Source organism: Pecten maximus, chromosome 6, assembly GCF_902652985.1.
Source record: "Pecten maximus chromosome 6, xPecMax1.1, whole genome shotgun sequence".
NCBI classification, from domain to species: Eukaryota; Metazoa; Mollusca; class Bivalvia; order Pectinida; family Pectinidae; genus Pecten; species Pecten maximus.
In genome coordinates, this window is record NC_047020.1 from 21,587,024 (window position 1) to 21,605,954 (window position 18,931).

Genomic DNA, 18,931 nt, shown 5'->3' on the forward strand with positions numbered 1-18,931 from the left:
CCTGTTTTACATACAGTCAAACCTCGATGATTCAAACTTCGTTGATTCAAATTTCTCGCTGTATCAAACTTTTTGCTTGGTCCCGAATTTCCTCACTATATAACGCTACTAACGAACCTATGTATGATTTGAATTTTTACAAATCGAAGTTTTCGATGTATCAAACCTTTTTCATAGCCCGTTAGCTATGATATTATAGGTAATTGACATCTCCTGATTCGAACAAAAAATTTACCTGTACTGAGCACTTGACAGGTGTTTGTTGTGACCCCCCACGGCAAGATTTCACACCTCTCCCACAAATGCCCTGATCATGACTGACATTAGGGAAAACGATACCGTGTGTTGTCACTCCAGATCATGGGGTTAATTAATAATCACACCCAATTGATAGATAAATGGTGTATTTATAAGCCATGTGATTTAATCACTATGGTATAACATACCGGTAGTCATCTTTGATTATCTCCGCCGCCATTTAAATCAGCGGTCGGTGAGTAAATATTACGGAACCGTCAAACAAACCGATCAATTTCAAACACAAACAATTAGCGTTGTCTTCACTCATATTCAAAGTGTAATGTTTCAAACTTTTACATAAATATCCATGTAAATCAATCATGCATTCTCCAACTGAATGGCATTCCGTAATTTATATGCACATAACGTAAAACACGTGTCTTTAGCAGAAAAGCCTAACATAAGTGTGCATTGTACTTCTTTTGCTTAATCTGTTAAACGTGATATAAGTGTTTTGTAACCGATACATAGTTTAATTAATAAAATGCTAAGGTATAATTGATGAAAAATATTTTTATTTTGTTGGGTTTGAGGTAAATTAACTAAACTGTTTGATGTGAGCCTGACAGGCGACGATCGACACGAATACACCAATGATATGTAACGTTAACAGATATGGTCATTATCAAGAAAACATCAATCTCTTGTCAACCATGAATAATCGAAGTCCCGCTGTTTTGAAGTTTTTCTGTTAGTCCCTTGAACTTCGAAACATCGAAGTTTGACTGTTTATCAACTTGTGTGGCAATTTTGTTGAGTAATAAAATCTCCTTTCTCAGAACTCCTTGAGTAGGAATGTCATAACTATTTTCCCCTTGTTGTGTGTACTATAGTCAATTTTAGATTTGTATAGTCTAGTTTACTACAGTAATATGTATAATGGGTATTGTAGGAGGATTCAGACAGTGTCAGGAGAGAACTTACTACAGATGAAAAATCTCGACTGATACAAGCTGAAGAGGAACTGTCACAGGTCTGTACATTATATTTAATTCCAATATTCAAATTTGTACTCAGTACATGTAGTGATAAAAACATCTTCTGAAGTTAACTGAACTCTTTTATCCCATACCCATGTATTTAATGTTTATATTTCTTTTGTTATGGTGTTATGCTCCAATAACAGCAAGAACAGTTACCTACATGTGAATGTTTGACACTAAGGTATTTCTATTGCACTATGAGAGTAAACAAAGACTAGTCATATGTAAATGAAATTATCACAGTATTCCAGAATTGATGTTCCTTACCTGTGCTAACCATAGTGAGACAACCGTCTACAACATTACTTAGGAAGTTTTGGTGGGAAAAGAAGCTCTATTTCTTACTAAGGCAGTTTTGATGGGAAGAGAAGCTCTATTTCTTACTAAGGCAGTTTTGGTAGGAAGAGAAGCTCTGTTTCTTACTAAGGCAGTTTTGGTAGGAAGAGAAGCTCTGTTTCTTACTAAGGCAGTTTTGGTAGGAAGAGAAGCTCTATTTCTTACTAAGGCAGTTTTGGTAGGAAGAGAAGCACAATTTCTTACTAAGGCAGTTTTGGTAGGAAGAGAAGCTCTGTTTCTTACTAAGGCAGTTTTGATTGGGAAGAGAAGCACAATTTCTTACTAAGGCAGTTTTGGTAGGAAGAGAAGCTCTGCTTCTTATTAAGGCAGTTTTGGTAGGAAGAGAAGCACAATTTCTTACTAAGGCAGTTTTCATGGGAAGAGAAGCTCTGTTTCTTCAAATTAAAATTAATTCTGTTTTAATAACAACTGGTTTATGCACTGCCAACATCACGTTGACCAGGTCTCATTGGATGTTACAGGTCAGAGCTGCACTAATACAGGCAGAAGAACGCAACAAATGGACACCACCGCATGAACTCCAGATCTGGCTACAGCTATCCTATGAAATGGAGAGTGCCTACTTTCTGTTGAAAAAGAAAGATGCATATAAGCGAGTCCAAATCGTGAAAGAGGCAGTGAGTATTGTCTACAGTTGCTGCAACAACTGGATATAGCAGAAAAATCTAGGCAAATCTCTTTTTAGTTTTGTCACAGTTTTGCGATATTTCAAAGCCTTCTCTTCAAAACCTTAGTAAACCAACAATGTAAATTAAACATATTTTGTATCATATCAGATTTAAATGATTTTTATTTTGAATCCCTTTACAACAAAAATTGCTTTAGATATTGTTTTCTTGCAAATTGTTAAAGTTTTTTTAAGTTTCAACATTTAATATAATCATTCTTTGAAAATCTAAACCACATGTACATTGGCTACATTTACACTTTCATATTGCATAAACAGATTAAGATTATTCTTATTATTAAATAACAACTTTCATGTACCTTAACACATTGATATTTATGAATTAATTTCATTATTAAGACAATTTTGATGTTTGAAAGTTTTTTTTTTAATTAAGTTGTGATAAATATCCGTTATTTTTGTGGTATCCTAATAAATTGTTTCTCTTTTGTTTAGTGTGATAAGATGAAGAAAAAGCGATCTGCCATATTTGGATCATTTCGAATCGCTACGGACCATACTATGGAGGAATCAGATCACAATATCCACGAGGCCAAGTAATATCCGAAATTTATCTCCTCCTCTTCTAAATTACCTCCCTTTCTTGTATTTCATTGACAGGGTTGCCATGTATAATCAGAAGTTTTATCCCTTTCTAAACATTTTTAAAGCCATGTATTCTCTCATCCCTTCTTACTGTTACAGATAATTCAGGACATTTTGTCTGCTGTAAAATGTAAGGTTAAAATTATGCACATATGTCTATTAACTGTTTTATGTGGTGAAAAAACTACAGAGTAGTGATAAGTCTTTTACATTTATTTATTGATAATATGTTGTTGATTCTGTTTTCAGAGAAGCGTTAGAAGATGTGAATAGAATATTTAAAGAAAAGAGACATCGATGGCTAAGAATAGAGAAGCTATGTGACTTATCTATTATCAACAACCCAGGGAAGGATGCACTTCGTCGGATAACTCAGAGAAATACAGGTGTCTATTATCACTCACCAGTCTTATAGTTATCGTGTTAAAGTTTGCTATAAAAAAATGATTTCTAAGATATTGTGATTAAAATTCAAAATTATAAATTATAAAAAAATGATTTCTAAGATATTGTGATTAAAATTCAAAATGATAAGTAAACTCTGGCAGCTATAAATGTAAACTAAATGTAAACTGAGATGAAGATAGGAGTAATAATTTGATCCTTGATGGAGGCAGTTTGTGTTTCTTAGTCTAGGAAGCTGAGATCATGAACTCTCTTGTGTTGGTATGGTTGTGTCCTGTAACAAAATGCTTTACCCAAATAAATCTCATGATCTCTCTTGTGTTGGTATGGTTGTGTCCTGTAACAAAATGCTTTACCCAAATAAATCTAGATGGCAAACAACAGACCTTCTGTATGTTGTTTATTGAGCTAGCCACCAGCTACTACAAGAAGATGGTGTCTCAAAATGAGTCTGTAACAGGATGATAAACCAACAGACTAACAAATAAAGTATCATGAGGCAAGATGTTGTAAAAAAATTAGATGATTGGAATTGTTTAAAGTACAGTTATATATGATTACTATAGGTTGTAATATACTTTACTATATATAATCACTACTCCACAGGTGTCGTCACATCTTCCAACTACAGACTACCACCACTACCACCACACATTCCTGCTATGGATGTTGGCGACCTGGAACTTGATGAGGATCTTCCTCCAGGATATCCAGGCCCAGGTAAGACATGTTTCCCAAATCACCCTTCCAGCTGTATAGCCAATCAGAAGCAGTCCCAAGTTGCCCTCCTTCCTGTATAGCCAATCAGAAGCAGGCTTATATCAGTCGTGATTGTCTGTTGATAGATTGGTCGAGATGACTGATAAGTCCTCCAATAAGAAAGGGTATTGGTATCTGCTATTACTTATATGTTGTTGTAACTTCCTTCATTAATATCTGTCTAACACTGATAAAAGTTTTTAGAAATTTTCTATGGTGGTATGAAAGTTTAACATTGAAGATGTAGAATGACCGTCCACTACAATGTTACGTTGTGGGATATTTTTGTTTTGTTGATTTTTTTACTTCCTAAATATCAAGAGGAGATTCCAAAAATGGTAATATGGTGATGAGGGAGATAGGGACACTTAAAACAGTTCATGGGTTATGGGGTTTTAAGTAACATTTAACATGGCTATTGTAGTCAAGGAAAATAGAAGTAATACAATTTGTAGATGATTTGTCCACAAAAGGATGACCTTCATCATCTGAACTTTTGTGAGGAATGAAAAACAAAACAAAAAACTGAACAAACTGAAATAATCTAACAATGTATCTGCAGTGTGGTGTGTACATAGTAAAGTATTCCTACATATTGTAGAGAACAGATATTTAAAAATGAATGTATGGAGTTGGGATATGGGCAGGTTTTCCTGTCATTAATATTGTATAGAAGTGTGAGCCCTGTGTAGACAGAGTATTGTAGATAAATATTCCATGTTTTACATGTTGCATGTATTGAAGCAGTACATGATAACCCATATCATACCATTGTTTATTATCTATTATTTTATCCAGAAATCTTTGGCCGTATATATATATATCTGGATGTATAATCTGTGTCGCCTGACATCAATAGTGTGTTTCCTAAATAGCTTGATCCATCAAATTGAAATATAATTCCAATTACCAGTATCTTTTTTGCATATTAGGTCCTTCTGTGAATACTTGAACCTGATTGGCTTTTAATATTATGGATTTGGTTGTCTGTGTGGCCATATTTCTGAATGTAATACTGGTAATTACTTGTAAAGACACAGACATTATAGTGAAATAAAAAAGGCAATAAGAGATTCAGAAGATCAATTTTACTAGCAGGTACCATATATCAAATATATCAAAACTTCAAAAAGAGCCAAGAGTTCATGTAATGAAAGAGGTAGTAACATTCAAAACTTCAAAAATCTTTTTAAGCATTAAAGTGTAATAATAATCTTAAACAAAATGAAAATAAATACCAGAAATAATTTGATCTGAATGATTTATATTTGAGAATTTTTGGGTATGAGTGGGGTGTTGGTATAAGGTAGTGGAATGCATGACACTTCACTACATAGTACAGGATAAAGATGCATGATACATATATTCCGTCACTGTATGAGTATCTAAATTGCCATACAACAAATACACCATACTGCCCTGTCGACATTCAGTTTATTTTGTGATACTGAATCCACATATCTAGTCTAGCTGTTTCTGTTCACACACTTAAACTTCTTCCACCGACAACAGTTATCACTGGATAGACTACAAAACGAAACCCTTCCAAAATTGTTTTACAACGTTTTGAAATTTCATGATTAGGTTATAGAATTAGTTCCAGGACACAGGTATCTGAAATATATATACGTATATAAACTGTAAAAACAAAATTTAATTACTTATAATGATCAAATCACTAGAACAAATAAAATTGTCAGGCTTATGAAATTTATAACATCCTAATGATGGTCACCTAGCATTTTAACTACACCTTCACTACAATAAAGAAGATAAAACCATGTAAATTGTTTTGGACATTGAAAAAGTCTTCTATTTAATTTGAATGATATATTTGTATAATTGATAATTTACCTCTCTGAAATGTCACGTTATCGAATGTAAATATCTTTTTACTCTTGCACATGAAGCAGCATTTATTCTTTGATCCAACAGTGTATCAGCTGTATGGTTGGTAGCTTATATACCTACACAATGTAACTTTCATTTTAATGCAGCGCTATTTTATCGCTCGTCACTTGCTAACGGCCTTCCTAGACCATCAACGTACTCAGGTAACTCGTCTCGACAGGACATGACGGAAAGCAAACTGGTGGCATGCGGTTTACTGTTTTAATCCTCAACATCTTTTATATGTATCTATGTGCTTAAACTTTTTGTCTACATGAGAATTAAAAGAAATTCTGGAGGAAATTTAATGTTGCACCTTTGCCCTGGCTTATGACCCCGTTGCTACTTATGTCGGCCAGCAATATAGAGGCCACCATGTGTGAAGTGATTACACCATACTAATTTGCACTGTAGAATATTATCTGTCATGAAAGTCCTCTGTACAATATATCACAAATCTTGACTGTAGAAAACTGTTTCCTCTGGTTACACATTATTGTATCGCTTGTCTGAGAGATTGGATGTATTTTGTGAAATGAAATGCCAAATGTTTCTCATTAAGATTTTGTATTTAAAAACCTCTGACTTTCAAAGATTAATGGAGACCATATAACAGAAAATAGGAAGACATTGCATGGAAAGCATTTAATTAACAGAATTTGTATTTGTGGTTCAGTTTAATTGTTAGTACTGTAAAACTTCTGACCCAGCAAAGTCAACAGCCATGTTTTAAATCCAACATTTACAGAATTCTCTTCAGTGAAGAAAACTGCCAATAAACCCGTCAAACCCTGGTATCTGGGCTAATCTGGAGTCAAATTACAACACCATAAGGCTTGTCTTTTAGAATGTCCATAATTAAAGTTTATATTTAGAAATAAAAAACAATATTAATTAAATTTTAAATTTTATAAAATTAAAAAAAAAATTAGTTTAGTCCTGACAAAAGCTCCATTGTTATCCTTAAGATGTGTTTTGAGAGTAATATTGTACAATAATGACCTTGCAGATATTACCTGTACTCAGAGATTATATTCGAGCTCTCAAAATTTGTCCTCATATCATAAGAAAGATACAAAAAAACCTGTTGATATGGCATCAAATGTCACTGTTACAAATTAATGAACAGTGTTTTCGAAGATTACGGTTATGGATATGCCTGCTTTTTCATTTGTTATGTGTGTGTACTGTACACTTGATAGTTTTCCCTTCTGTATGTGACCGTCCTCTCCAATTCCCTGGACTTCAGTCAGTCTTTGTTGTGGATACCTATCTGTTGTAGCTTGTTCTCTGACATTTTTTCCTTCATTTACTTTACTAGATGATTAAATATTTTTGTAGCATTGTGGATTTTTGCTTGTGTTGATTCTCTGTAATGTGGTATTTACTTTGTATGTTTCCAGTTTTGATAATATATGAAAGGATTCAAATTGAGAAGAAATTGACTTTTGATTCAGAAATTTATTTACAGCATTACATGTTAGTTAAAAACTTTGTTGTGTACATATTGTATTAGCGCGTTATACAGAAATAAACCATGTTCTGACCTGATACAGGCTCTGTACAAAGGACCAATGGAAAAGTTCCCATGGGATTAGATGTCGATCATCACACGGAATTTGCTACTGTATAACAATTTGTGTATGTGGCATGATTTCATTAAATACAGTCAATCAGAGGATATTACTGATGTTTTGACATCATTCATTGTTAAAAAGAAAAATGGTGTTTGGTTGGCAGTTTCTAACAAACACTCTACCAGTACTAGTCTAGTAAGCTTTGACATTTTCAAAATGGCACCTTGTTATTTAATTATATACAATAACAGCACTTTATATATATATACATCAAGTATTTGTGTATATAGATGATACTCGTTTTGGCCCCTAAAACTGTCCTTTTCCATTCTCTTTATACATATGTGTATGTCAAACTGAGAAAAAGATTGAGCTAAGGGAGATAATCATTATAAGTAAAATGGAACTGTTTTGACTGAAAAAATGTTCTATTGTTAACAGACCATTACTCTAGTATTCTCAAAAGTGAGAAAGCCTATTTACCCATGTTTACAGAAATATATATATCAACTCGGTCACATTCATTCACATTCAAAACGATCATAATGGAGCAGTTTTCTGCTTGATTAGAGCTCTGATTGGGGTTGGACTTAAGATTTTGTTCAGAAGTTTCGGTCAGTTTTTGTATGGCAGTACAGCATAGAAAAGCATGGTGGTCATCCTTCTCATTCATATGGTGCCGTAATAAATATCGTGCTTATAATGCTTATAGAGCTCAGAACTCACCTCATAATAATGCTTAGCCAGTAAATCATTTCTTCCCTTTGTCTTTATTTCAATGAAAAGTCATGTACAAGTACCATGTAAACTTGTTGTTTGTTAAAGACATGTGCTGCTCCCCTTTAATATGAAATGCTATTATGTGTATCTTAACAAGGAATGTTACTACTTACTTAATCTGATTCAATTTTATGTTAGCATAGTGAAATAAATGTCTTCAATAAAAAATAATAAGAACATGTTCATACAACATCACTCAATAGATAAATTTTATTTGTAAAAATTGTCATTTCTTGCCAGATTATGTTTAAAGGTGTCATAAAGTCTGTCTACCAAAGCATGAGACTGATGGAGCTTTAGTAAAACTTTCTGATCTTTATAAAACAGCTAGAACCCCTGGAAATTGGTCATAATTTTGTTGGACTGAATATACAATATAACATGTACAAAATTTTGATGTTTTATTTGAATCTGGTTATAATGTTAAAGAATTAAGTTTAGCAGTCCTCGGGTCTGATCTCTATAAAATATATGTTATAAACATCTATATCATGGATTCTTGAAATTAATGAAATAAAAATAAAAACAAAACTCACACTTACAAGGAGTCCAGTCTTCTTTCAACAAAGACATTTTCAAAAGTTCATGCAGTGTAACAGCATCAAATTTAAATGATTTCAATTAAACATGTTTATCTACACGTGCTTTGTTTCCAGATATATTTACCAAATTTGACATTTTTTTCTTGTAGCCAAAGAATTGTTATACAAAAATAGATAATGGTATCCATGTGGTGGGCTATTCTTCCTTTTAAGGTTTATAAAGAATGAATTGCAGTTACCTCCTTCTCAGTGTCATCTCTCCATCATGAGTTTGTTCTATATGTTTACATTTCCACATCACTTAATTACCAGAAAAATATAAAGTTCAAACAGTAAGTAACCTACAATTGTGCTGCAGTTATCAATTTTTGTGGCTGTGTATTTGTAAATAACATTTTCAGATATTTATCCAATGTTAAGGCAGTTGATGAAATGAGATTTGAATTGATAAATGGCTCTTCATGTTCTAATGCCACAGTTTAAATGAAGTGTATTTTGAGGTGTTTTTTTGTAGTGTTATTATACTATACATTGTATTACAGGATACCCACCTGTTACGTTACGACAGAGACCTCGAGACCTGGGCCCAGGGGGCGTAAAACCACGCCCCACAACCCCTGTACAGGCTCCAATAACCGCCCACGCCAAGTCACCTGATCGATCAGTAACCTCCAGTGAGAGGTCCACATCTGTACAAGAATCGACCAGCCCAGAAGACGACAGGCCTGTTTTTTCTCTCGGAGAAAAGTATGTGATTTTCTTTTTCATAATAAATCATTCGTGATTCTGTTATCTAGAAAAAAGATTTAGCTGTGAGTGCACACTAAGAATTTGATTGAAGTATCCGATTTGATAGCAATGAAAAAGCCCCGAATTCAGTTGTGGATATATAACTCTGTATTGTAGATATCACACTGTTTAGATTAAAGACATTTTATAAACATGATTGAATTGAGAGAGTAACTCATCAGAGAGATAGCCTGCATGTAAGTGACAAAATGTGATGATAATTGTTGTTACTAAAAATAAATCCTATCTTTGTTGTGTCACTATGATGTTGATTTTTCCAGTCCTAATTTACCAATTACACAAAAACTGTCAAAAATGAGACGAATTAAAAAACGGATAACACATAGTGACGCCTAGATGTAAGTTTGTGACGTGATGTGGCTCGGATATGTAGAATCACAATATGCATGTTACTACTCTGGTCCATAACCTACCTTACACGACCCAGATCTAGTCTCATAATGTGTGTGAAATATATAAGCAAACGTCATAATTGTTTGATATATCAATAAGAGGTCACAATATTTTTCTATTATTTCTTATTTAGATAGGTAGATCATTTTATTTAACTTTTTCTTTTAGAATGCTTGTATTATTTCCTCAGTATGGAAGACAATTTAGTTTGTGATTTACATGTAGTTGAATGGTGCATGCTTTGTGAGCAGTAGATCAATACAAGGTATCCTATATATATATATATTATACAGTGTATTTATTAGAGGTTGATGCATGTAGTACCTAGTATGGGTGGTGCTGTGGTCACACACTCACCTGTCACTTAGGTGTCTGGGGTACGATTCCCTGATCAGACATGAGAATGTACGGGTCACCTATCCGACCATGGGGGTTAACCCCGGAGTACTCCAGTTACGTCCCACAGAAAGTCACCTATCCGACCATGGGGGTTTACCCCGGAGTACTCCGACCATGGGGGTTAACCCCGGAGTACTCCAGTTACGTCCCACAGAAAGTCACCTATCCGACCATGGGGGTTTACCCGGAGTACTCCGACCATGGGGGTTAACCCCGGAGTACTCCGACCATGGGGGTTTACCCCGGAGTACTCCGACCATGGGGGTTTACCCCGGAGTACTCCAGTTACGTCCCACAGAAAGTCACCTATCCGACCATGGGGGTTTACCCCGGAGTACTCCGACCATGGGGGTTTACCCCGGAGTACTCCGACCATGGGGGTTAACCCCGGAGTACTCCGACCATTGGGGTTTACCCCGGAGTACTCCAGTTACGTCCCACAGAAAGTCACCTATCCGACCATGGGGGTTTACCCCGGAGTACTCCGACCATGGGGGTTTACCCCGGAGTACTCCGACCATGGGGGTTTACCCCGGAGTACTCCGACCATGGGGGTTAACCCCGGAGTACTCCGACCATGGGGGTTAACCCCGGAGTACTCCAGTTACGTCCCACAGAAAGTCACCTATCCGACCATGGGGGTTTACCCCGGAGTACTCCGACCATGGGGGTTAACTCCGGAGTACTCCAGTTACGTCCCACAGAAAGTCACCTATCCGACCATGGGGGTTTACCCCGGAGTACTCCGACCATGGGGGTTAACCCCGGAGTACTCCGACCATGGGGGTTAACCCCGGAGTACTCCGACCATGGGGGTTAACCCCGGAGTACTCCGACCATGGGGGTTAACCCCGGAGTACTCCAGTTACATCCCACAGAAAGGTCATTGGTGTGCTTCCTTCTGGGCCAACAAGCGTGATTAATTTAAATTGATATAACTTTGTTCACAATTGTTGTAAAATAAAATCTATAGTGCATAAAATCTCTCTGATACTGTAACTGTCTCTTTCACTTCCTTTGGAAGTTACCTTATTGTTCTGTCAATGGAGGGTTTCCAAATAAAAACAAACAAAAAAAAACAAAAAAACAAAACGGCAGAAGCCTTGGTTTGGACAAGCGATAGTGAGATGCTATTATGATAAGCTGATCTACTGTAGGATATATAATAATTGTGGAGGTGACACATGTCATCAAATTTAGTGACTTGTTTGGCATCCTTCATTATATATTTACTGAGATTTGGTCGATCCTACATGACATGGTGACATATATAAGGAATTACTCTATAGTTATCTGATTAATCATACTAGTTATGTTTTAAACATAAAAATTATACTGTACATTGTATGTCTTTAAATGTGATATAAGTAATCCACATTTGATGTAGTGACCACTATCGGTCACGGTAGGATGAGTATTGATCAACTGATCTTAACACTATCATTTAATTCAGGTGCAAGATTATGATGTTCTTCCATTAAAAAGGAAGATTAATTTGTACGTTGCTTCCATGATGCTCTTTAGAACTGGTACCTCTCACATTAGTATGCTATGTTAACAACTTAAGAGCAAATCTTATATAAATTATAGCACTTCTATTCCCTGTAGAATTTATTTCTGTTAGATTGAGCTCAGAGATGTCTATCTGAGCTGAATATATTGGTTAACAGTTAATAGCACAAAATTTGTCGTTCATCAACATTTTAGTCACTACTTATCCTGAATGACTGCATTGATTTTGATCGAATTTGGTTAAAATTATTATTGAATAAAAGAGACTCTGTGTTTTATAAATGGAGGGTCTGGTTCCCCAGGTATAGAAATCTTTTGTCAAAGTAAATGTAGCATTGATTCTTTACATCATTTTTTTGTATGTGGATATATATTCTCAAAATGAGGATTTTGATTTGTGGATATATTCTCAAAATATTTTGATTTGTGGATATATTCTCAAAATGAGGATTTTGATTTCTGTGTTGTATTGTTTGTATTTTTGAATATTGTTTTTGATTATTTCAAAATTTGTTTGTTTTGTTTTTAACAGTACCCCAGAGTCTCCATGCAGCCTCCCTGGGTCAATAGGGCTGCCCCAGCAAAACGGAAACAGTTTGGTTGGTCAGTCAACCATTAACCCGCTCCATAACTCACATTCCTGTTTTATCAACGGTAAGAAGACAACTGTACATAATAACCGTGATAGCATGGGCAACAGTAGTCTCCCTTTAATGGATGAGGATGATTCTCAAAGTATTCAGGTGACACGGAGTCACTCGGAGGCGAGTCTGCTAAAACATAAAGTGAACTTGATTTCTCAGGATGCTCAGAGTATCACCAGTACGGACTCAGGAAGTGTCTTTGAGAATGGCAAGGTCAAGTCGAAGAAAAGCAAGTTATTTAAATCTATATTCCGTGGTGGTAAATCGAAAGAAAAGCAAAAGTCTTCATGATAAATGTTTGACACCATATTTTTTTTCTTTCTGTATATTTTGATTACTAAACATTCACAAAATCATTTGTTAGAGAAAGCTGAGATTCTGTGATAGGGGTTAAATTGTTCATATTTAACAAGGAACCCAGTATTGAGAAACTTAAGTTGAAGTTGGTGATATATCATCAACGAGTTATCGGCCTTGACAGAGTGGCATTATGTTATTGTAAAAATATTTAAAAGATGATTTTGCTCCCTACACTGGAGGGGTCATGTGACATTTGTTATGTTTTTCATCACTACCTTAAGAATTTCATATTTTTAATGTGCTTTAAGTTCCAACATTTTGTAATACCACATTGTCATACTGTTGTATGTTGTCCATTAGATTATTTTAGTTGTTTTGATGTTCACATGTTTGTTTAACAAGTTTTGTAGCTAGCCTGTGCTGTGTGTAACATGCTGTGGAACCTCATTAAATCAATATCGTTATCATGGTCATCTCATCAACTCAATATTACAGGTTCCTTCTCCCAGAAGATTTGTTATGATAAAATGATGCTAAGAGTCAACTACATTATATTTAAAGTTCTTTGGTTTTTTTCATGTTAAAACTTGCTGCTATTGTTCTTTTTGAATTTCAAATAAATAGCAGAATATTTATTCATAAAATTGTATACAAATTGAATTTATATGGATATATAAATAACATCATTTCATTAATTCAAATCTTAATAATTTTATGTTTTGGAAGAGCAATCACAAAAATCAATCTAACTTTATATCAGAACTAACTACAATTCTTGTTTCCTTCAGGTCTATACATATAGATTCAGATTTTTTTCCTGATGACCATATATGGTCATATTGATTAACTAGGTTCCATTGCTCTAATTTGCTGACTGTTAGAAATAAGATAATTACTTTTGATATCAAATTATTTAGTTTAATGATATTTCTTAATGAAATGTAAATGTTTTGCATCCAATAGTTAGTTTAATGATATTTCTTAATGAAATGTAAATGTTTTGCATCCAATGCAATGGTGTATATATTAAACGTTTTTTCAGGATGTTGTGAATTTGTGTTTAAAGTGATGTCTTGGTACAGCTGTAATAACTGACCACCATCTTGCCATTACATCTGTATGTCCAAGTGCTTATTTCCATGTGAAGAAATCAATAGAGCTGAACTTTAAATACAACATATCATAAAAATATAAATCACTTTAGAATTTTATAAAAACAAATCATATTCAGGATTGTGTGTCAAATGCACTTTGTGAAAGTGAATTGATGAAAGGAAGAATGTCTGTTGTTTGAATGTATAGTGTACTTTTTCAATTCAATGAATTTGGATATATTCAAAAAAAAAAACTACATGAAAAAAGTTTTGCTTTTACATACCAGGTACTCTAAAAATATGTTAGCTATGTTATGATATAAAAATATGTTAGCTATGTTATGATAATACAAATTACCTTCACATAACACAGACTACAGAAGTTCCTTTTTTATTCTGTGACCTAGGCAATGTAATATGATTTTAATGAAAATTCTCAGAAATTCTTTATTGGAGGATTGGTTCTTAACGATGCAATGTTATGGTGCAAATGAGCTCAGCATTGAGTGATACTGCTGAATCTTAGCCATAGTTTGAACAACGAGTACTGGTATTCTGTTGAATCACTATAAGTTTGATGTACCTCTGTATCTGGAGTAATGTTTTGAGCTAAAGAAATCCTGCTTTTCTATTGAACTAAAATTCATATGTAAAAATATTGGGTTTTCTGTGTTGTTGTGTTTTTTTGGAACAAACTATCCAATAGCTACAAAATTGCAAGTACATTTAATCTGAATTTTGGGAATTTTTCAACTGGTGAAATTTTTGCATTGAAAAATATAAGAAACTAAGAATTACATTTTATAATGTTCCAGAAATAGACATACGATTTTTAATGTATGTTGAGAGGTTTAATCATCCACTTCTACATTGTTTTATTGATCACACTAGAAGTCAAGGCCACCATTTTGGGATTTTCTTCTTTATTTGTGTATAAAGTTTAATTTTTGCAATATTCTGACTCCAGACTTTGAGGTTATTTATTGAGATAATATTGTACTTTTGTTAGATTGTAACCTATAACCTTTGTAAATGACCTTTCAACTCAAGGTCACAGAGATGAATCTCCTTGTAACAGTGCAATCATATTTTGATTTAATACCCATGTAAAAAAAAAGCAGAAAAAAATAAATAAACCAAAAATAAAGTCTTTTTCCAGAATAGAAAATGATCAAAAGTAAATAAAAGTTATGTTGAAAATTGCACTTGAAGATATGAGCATTTAATTGAAATATATCTAAGTGCAAATATATATCTAATCTTGCAGATTAATTCAAATTTTAAGTTACAGTTAGACCTATAATGCTGTATCTAGCAAGGCATTTAAAAGTTTGTGTAAAAATGTAAACAAAAATTCACCAATCAGAAGGTGTATACATAAGGGCTTAAATATATATGGGCCTATGTTTTACAGCTCTGCGTGTTTCTTAATTCATTCCTGGTATATTTACTGGACACTGAGAATTTAATTCCAGTAGACATACATATATATTTATTCATTGCAGTGTTGTCTTCACTGCCTTATAATCAGCTTGTATCAGTTACGTTGGTGTAAATTTTAAATACTATAAACAAAAATTGTCAGAAAAAATCTCACAACCTCACAAACATTAAACAAGTAGACAAGAAGAAGGTAGAACCTGTTTGTGACTTTTCACATTTATATGTATGTAACAATTCATTCAGGAGATTTTTATTTCTTTTCTAATTTAATTTTTACTGTTTAATGTCCATCATTATCCATTATCCATTCATCAGACACTATTGATGATTAACCTAGCGACATTAACATCACTATAGTTACTGAATGTAAATAAATAAATAATGAGTGTCCATTTTATTAACCAATCAAAGTGGCTGCTTTGCTTGACAACTGATGATAATAATTAATTTGCCTGATTTGGTCCATTTCTGTTCAGGCTAAGGAATATCTAACCAGTCATTAGTGGTTAGTCTATCAGGAAGCTTACAGACAAAGTATAATTGATACATAAACAACTATTTACTATACACCAACATAATACTGACTATTGTCAGTAAGACAAATCCTAGTAATAGGTGGAGTGATATAGGCGGTAAAATCCATTACAATTGATACATCAACTGAACACTGACTATTGTCAGCAAGACAAAACCTAGTAATAGGTGGAGTCATTTAGGTGGTAAAATCCATTACAATCGATACACCAACTGAACACTATCGTCAGTGAGACAAAACCTAGTAATAGGTGGAGTCATGTAGGCGGTAAACCTGTTACTATATGTACACCAACTGAACACTATCGTCGGTGAGACAAAACCTAGCAATAGGTGGAGTCATGTAGGCGGTAAACCTGTTACTATATGTACACCAACTGAACACTATCGTCGGTGAGACAAAACCTAGCAATAGGTGGAGTCATGTAGGCGGTAAACCTGTTACTATATGTACACCAACTGAACACTATCGTCGGTGAGACAAAACCTAGCAATAGGTGGAGTCATGTAGGCGGTAAACCTGTTACTATATGTACACCAACTGAACACTATCGTCGGTGAGACAAAACCTAGCAATAGGTGGAGTCATGTAGGCGGTAAACCTGTTACTATATGTACACCAACTGAACACTATCGTCGGTGAGACAAAACCAAGCAATAGGTGGAGTCATGTAGGCGGTAAACCTGTTACTATATGTACACCAACTGAACACTATCGTCAGTGAGACAAAACCTAGCAATAGGTGGAGTCATGTAGGCGGTAAACCTGTTACTATATGTACACCAACTGAACACTATCGTCGGTGAGACAAAACCTAGCAATTGGTGGAGTCATGTAGGCGGTAAACCTGTTACTATATGTACACCAACTGAACACTCTTATCGTCAGCGCGACAAAACCAAGTAATAGGTGGAGTCATATAGGAGATAAACCAGTAACTAACTAATGCTGAAAGAACACTGACTTTAGTCGGTGAGACCAAACCTAGCTATAGGTTAACCCATTACTAATCCACTATGGTGAAGGGCTAAGCACTGTTATGTAGGTTTAGCACCTATTTATGTTTACCTGTGTTGTCTCACCTGTAGATTTTAATTGGGTCAATGCCACAGTCTTTGTTATTGTTACTGTATATTGTACAGTATCTTTGTTCCAAGATTTTTTTTCATTTAGTTTTGTGAAAATGAGAAGAGAACAACTTCTTAACCTCATCATTGTTTTGTTGTTTCATGTAAAAATCATTTATAAATAAATAAAAATAAAACACCAAATTTACTGGTATAAAAAGGAATTGATGGACAAAGAATTTTTTATAAGGTAGACAGTAGTTCTTTTATCTTCAAATGTTATTATATTTGTATTCCAAGCTTTAATTGAAACTCTAGTCCAGTCTCTGTAACTATAAATAGACAATGCTTATAGTGTCTTGAACACCTAACAGTAAAACTGTAGCTAATTTAGGCAGTTATATTTGTTTTCTCTCAAAATGTTTGGATCTCTGTTTTTACATTTATGCAATAAATACCTCATTCATCCTTTGCAGGCTTCAGTTACAAAAAATACCATATATTTTCATCTAGTATGTCAAAACATAATCTAAATCCTTAATATTTGATTTTTTTTTTGTAATTGTTGTAATTAAATGATTTCATATTTCCTGTATTTTTTCAAAAACTTCATTATCATGTGAAAAGCCAAAATAATTAAATCAATTTATTATTCCCAGATCCATGTGAAGTGTTGAGGTAGCTCTGATTTCTTTATTATGTTGCCAATTTCTATACATTTTATTTTTTGCAATAGTAGAATATGTGTTCTGTCAATAATATCTTTATCATATCTATGGCTTTGTTTTGTCGATAGAAATTTATTTTTTGAAACGTTTTCCACATATCAATAGGATTCCCTCTGTCATACATTCCCCATCTTTTTAACGAAGAGGTTTGGTGATATTATCTCCGAGTTATCTCCCTTTGACTGTCATTAACAGGGAAGATTTTAAACGCGATTTTTTTGGATCGGATTTCAGAAAGTTCCTTATATTTCCGACTGTAAATCCCTTTTTAAGTTACCGGTACCCACACACATAGAGCAGTTACTCTCATTTGTTTATTTTCTGTCTGTCTATTGTTATAAAACCTTTATGTGCAAAGTTATTCCACACTAGTGCACATATATAAGAGTATACAGCATGTATTGTTCCTTGTAGTTCAACCTGTTTATAAGCTCAATGCTTTCAAATTATGCAAAGAAAAAATCATGTTCGTACAACATTAGGAATGATAAAGTTTCCTGGGAGGAAATGAGAATGTGGAAACTCCAGCCGTTCTCTGTCGTTAATGCTATTTATTAATTTTTCAGAAATGTGAAATTGTTGCTGTAAATAAAACAGGGAAATGTTTACAAAAGTGTCGTATTCTGTTTATTTTTACCACAATAAACATTTAAATTATAATCAAACAGACAAAAAGATAACATCATGCACTGAAATGGAACATCAGGGCCCGAGAAAATAATGACTCGGCTAGTTCTTGGACGATTACGCTTCAAGGTTAGCTCAGAAGAAATGCCTTGTTATTTGATGTAAGAGTATGAAAACAACAGGTCGAGATAATGGTGAAGAGGAGATTGTTTATTTCATACGTTATAACTTAAAACTCGAGTTGTACAAAGGTAAAAAGACAGAGAATACAGCGTTAGTCAACAGACGTGTGTTGTAAGATAACACCTGTTGGGTTTTTTTCCTGCTCGGTTGTGAGGAAGTAGGTCTCACTGAAATAAACGTCTTAGTTATAGATTTATTTGAAGCTTTCTCGAGGTTACGTCCTGTTCAAGATTGCATGTGCACAAATATCGTGTAAGTAATTAAAGGTCCTCTTTCTACACAAAATCCAGAGACGTATATTGTGCGTGTATATGTCACGTGATATTTTAA

At 34.1% G+C, this 18,931-nt stretch overlaps 1 protein-coding gene across 4 annotated transcripts in view; it reads left to right on the forward strand.

Moving 5' to 3' along the window:
- LOC117329225 (stromal interaction molecule 1-like) overlaps positions 1-18,404 on the forward strand; it is a 78,783-nt gene extending 60,379 nt beyond the window's left edge. For 2 of the 4 annotated variants that reach the window (XM_033887057.1, XM_033887058.1), the window contains 8 exons: positions 1,193-1,273; positions 2,102-2,257; positions 2,764-2,864; positions 3,163-3,299; positions 3,925-4,038; positions 6,075-6,131; positions 9,409-9,613; positions 12,513-18,404. In XM_033887057.1, coding sequence (XP_033742948.1) covers positions 1,193-1,273; positions 2,102-2,257; positions 2,764-2,864; positions 3,163-3,299; positions 3,925-4,038; positions 6,075-6,131; positions 9,409-9,613; positions 12,513-12,915 — 1,254 coding nt within the window. In that variant the 3' untranslated portion in view covers positions 12,916-18,404. Of the gene's footprint in view, positions 1-1,192; positions 1,274-2,101; positions 2,258-2,763; positions 2,865-3,162; positions 3,300-3,924; positions 4,039-6,074; positions 6,132-9,408; positions 9,614-9,936; positions 10,015-12,512 lie in introns of all 4 variants that reach the window. The other 2 variants (XM_033887060.1, XM_033887059.1) reach the window with 2 other exon arrangements.
- Positions 18,405-18,931: the final 527 nt, after the last annotated feature.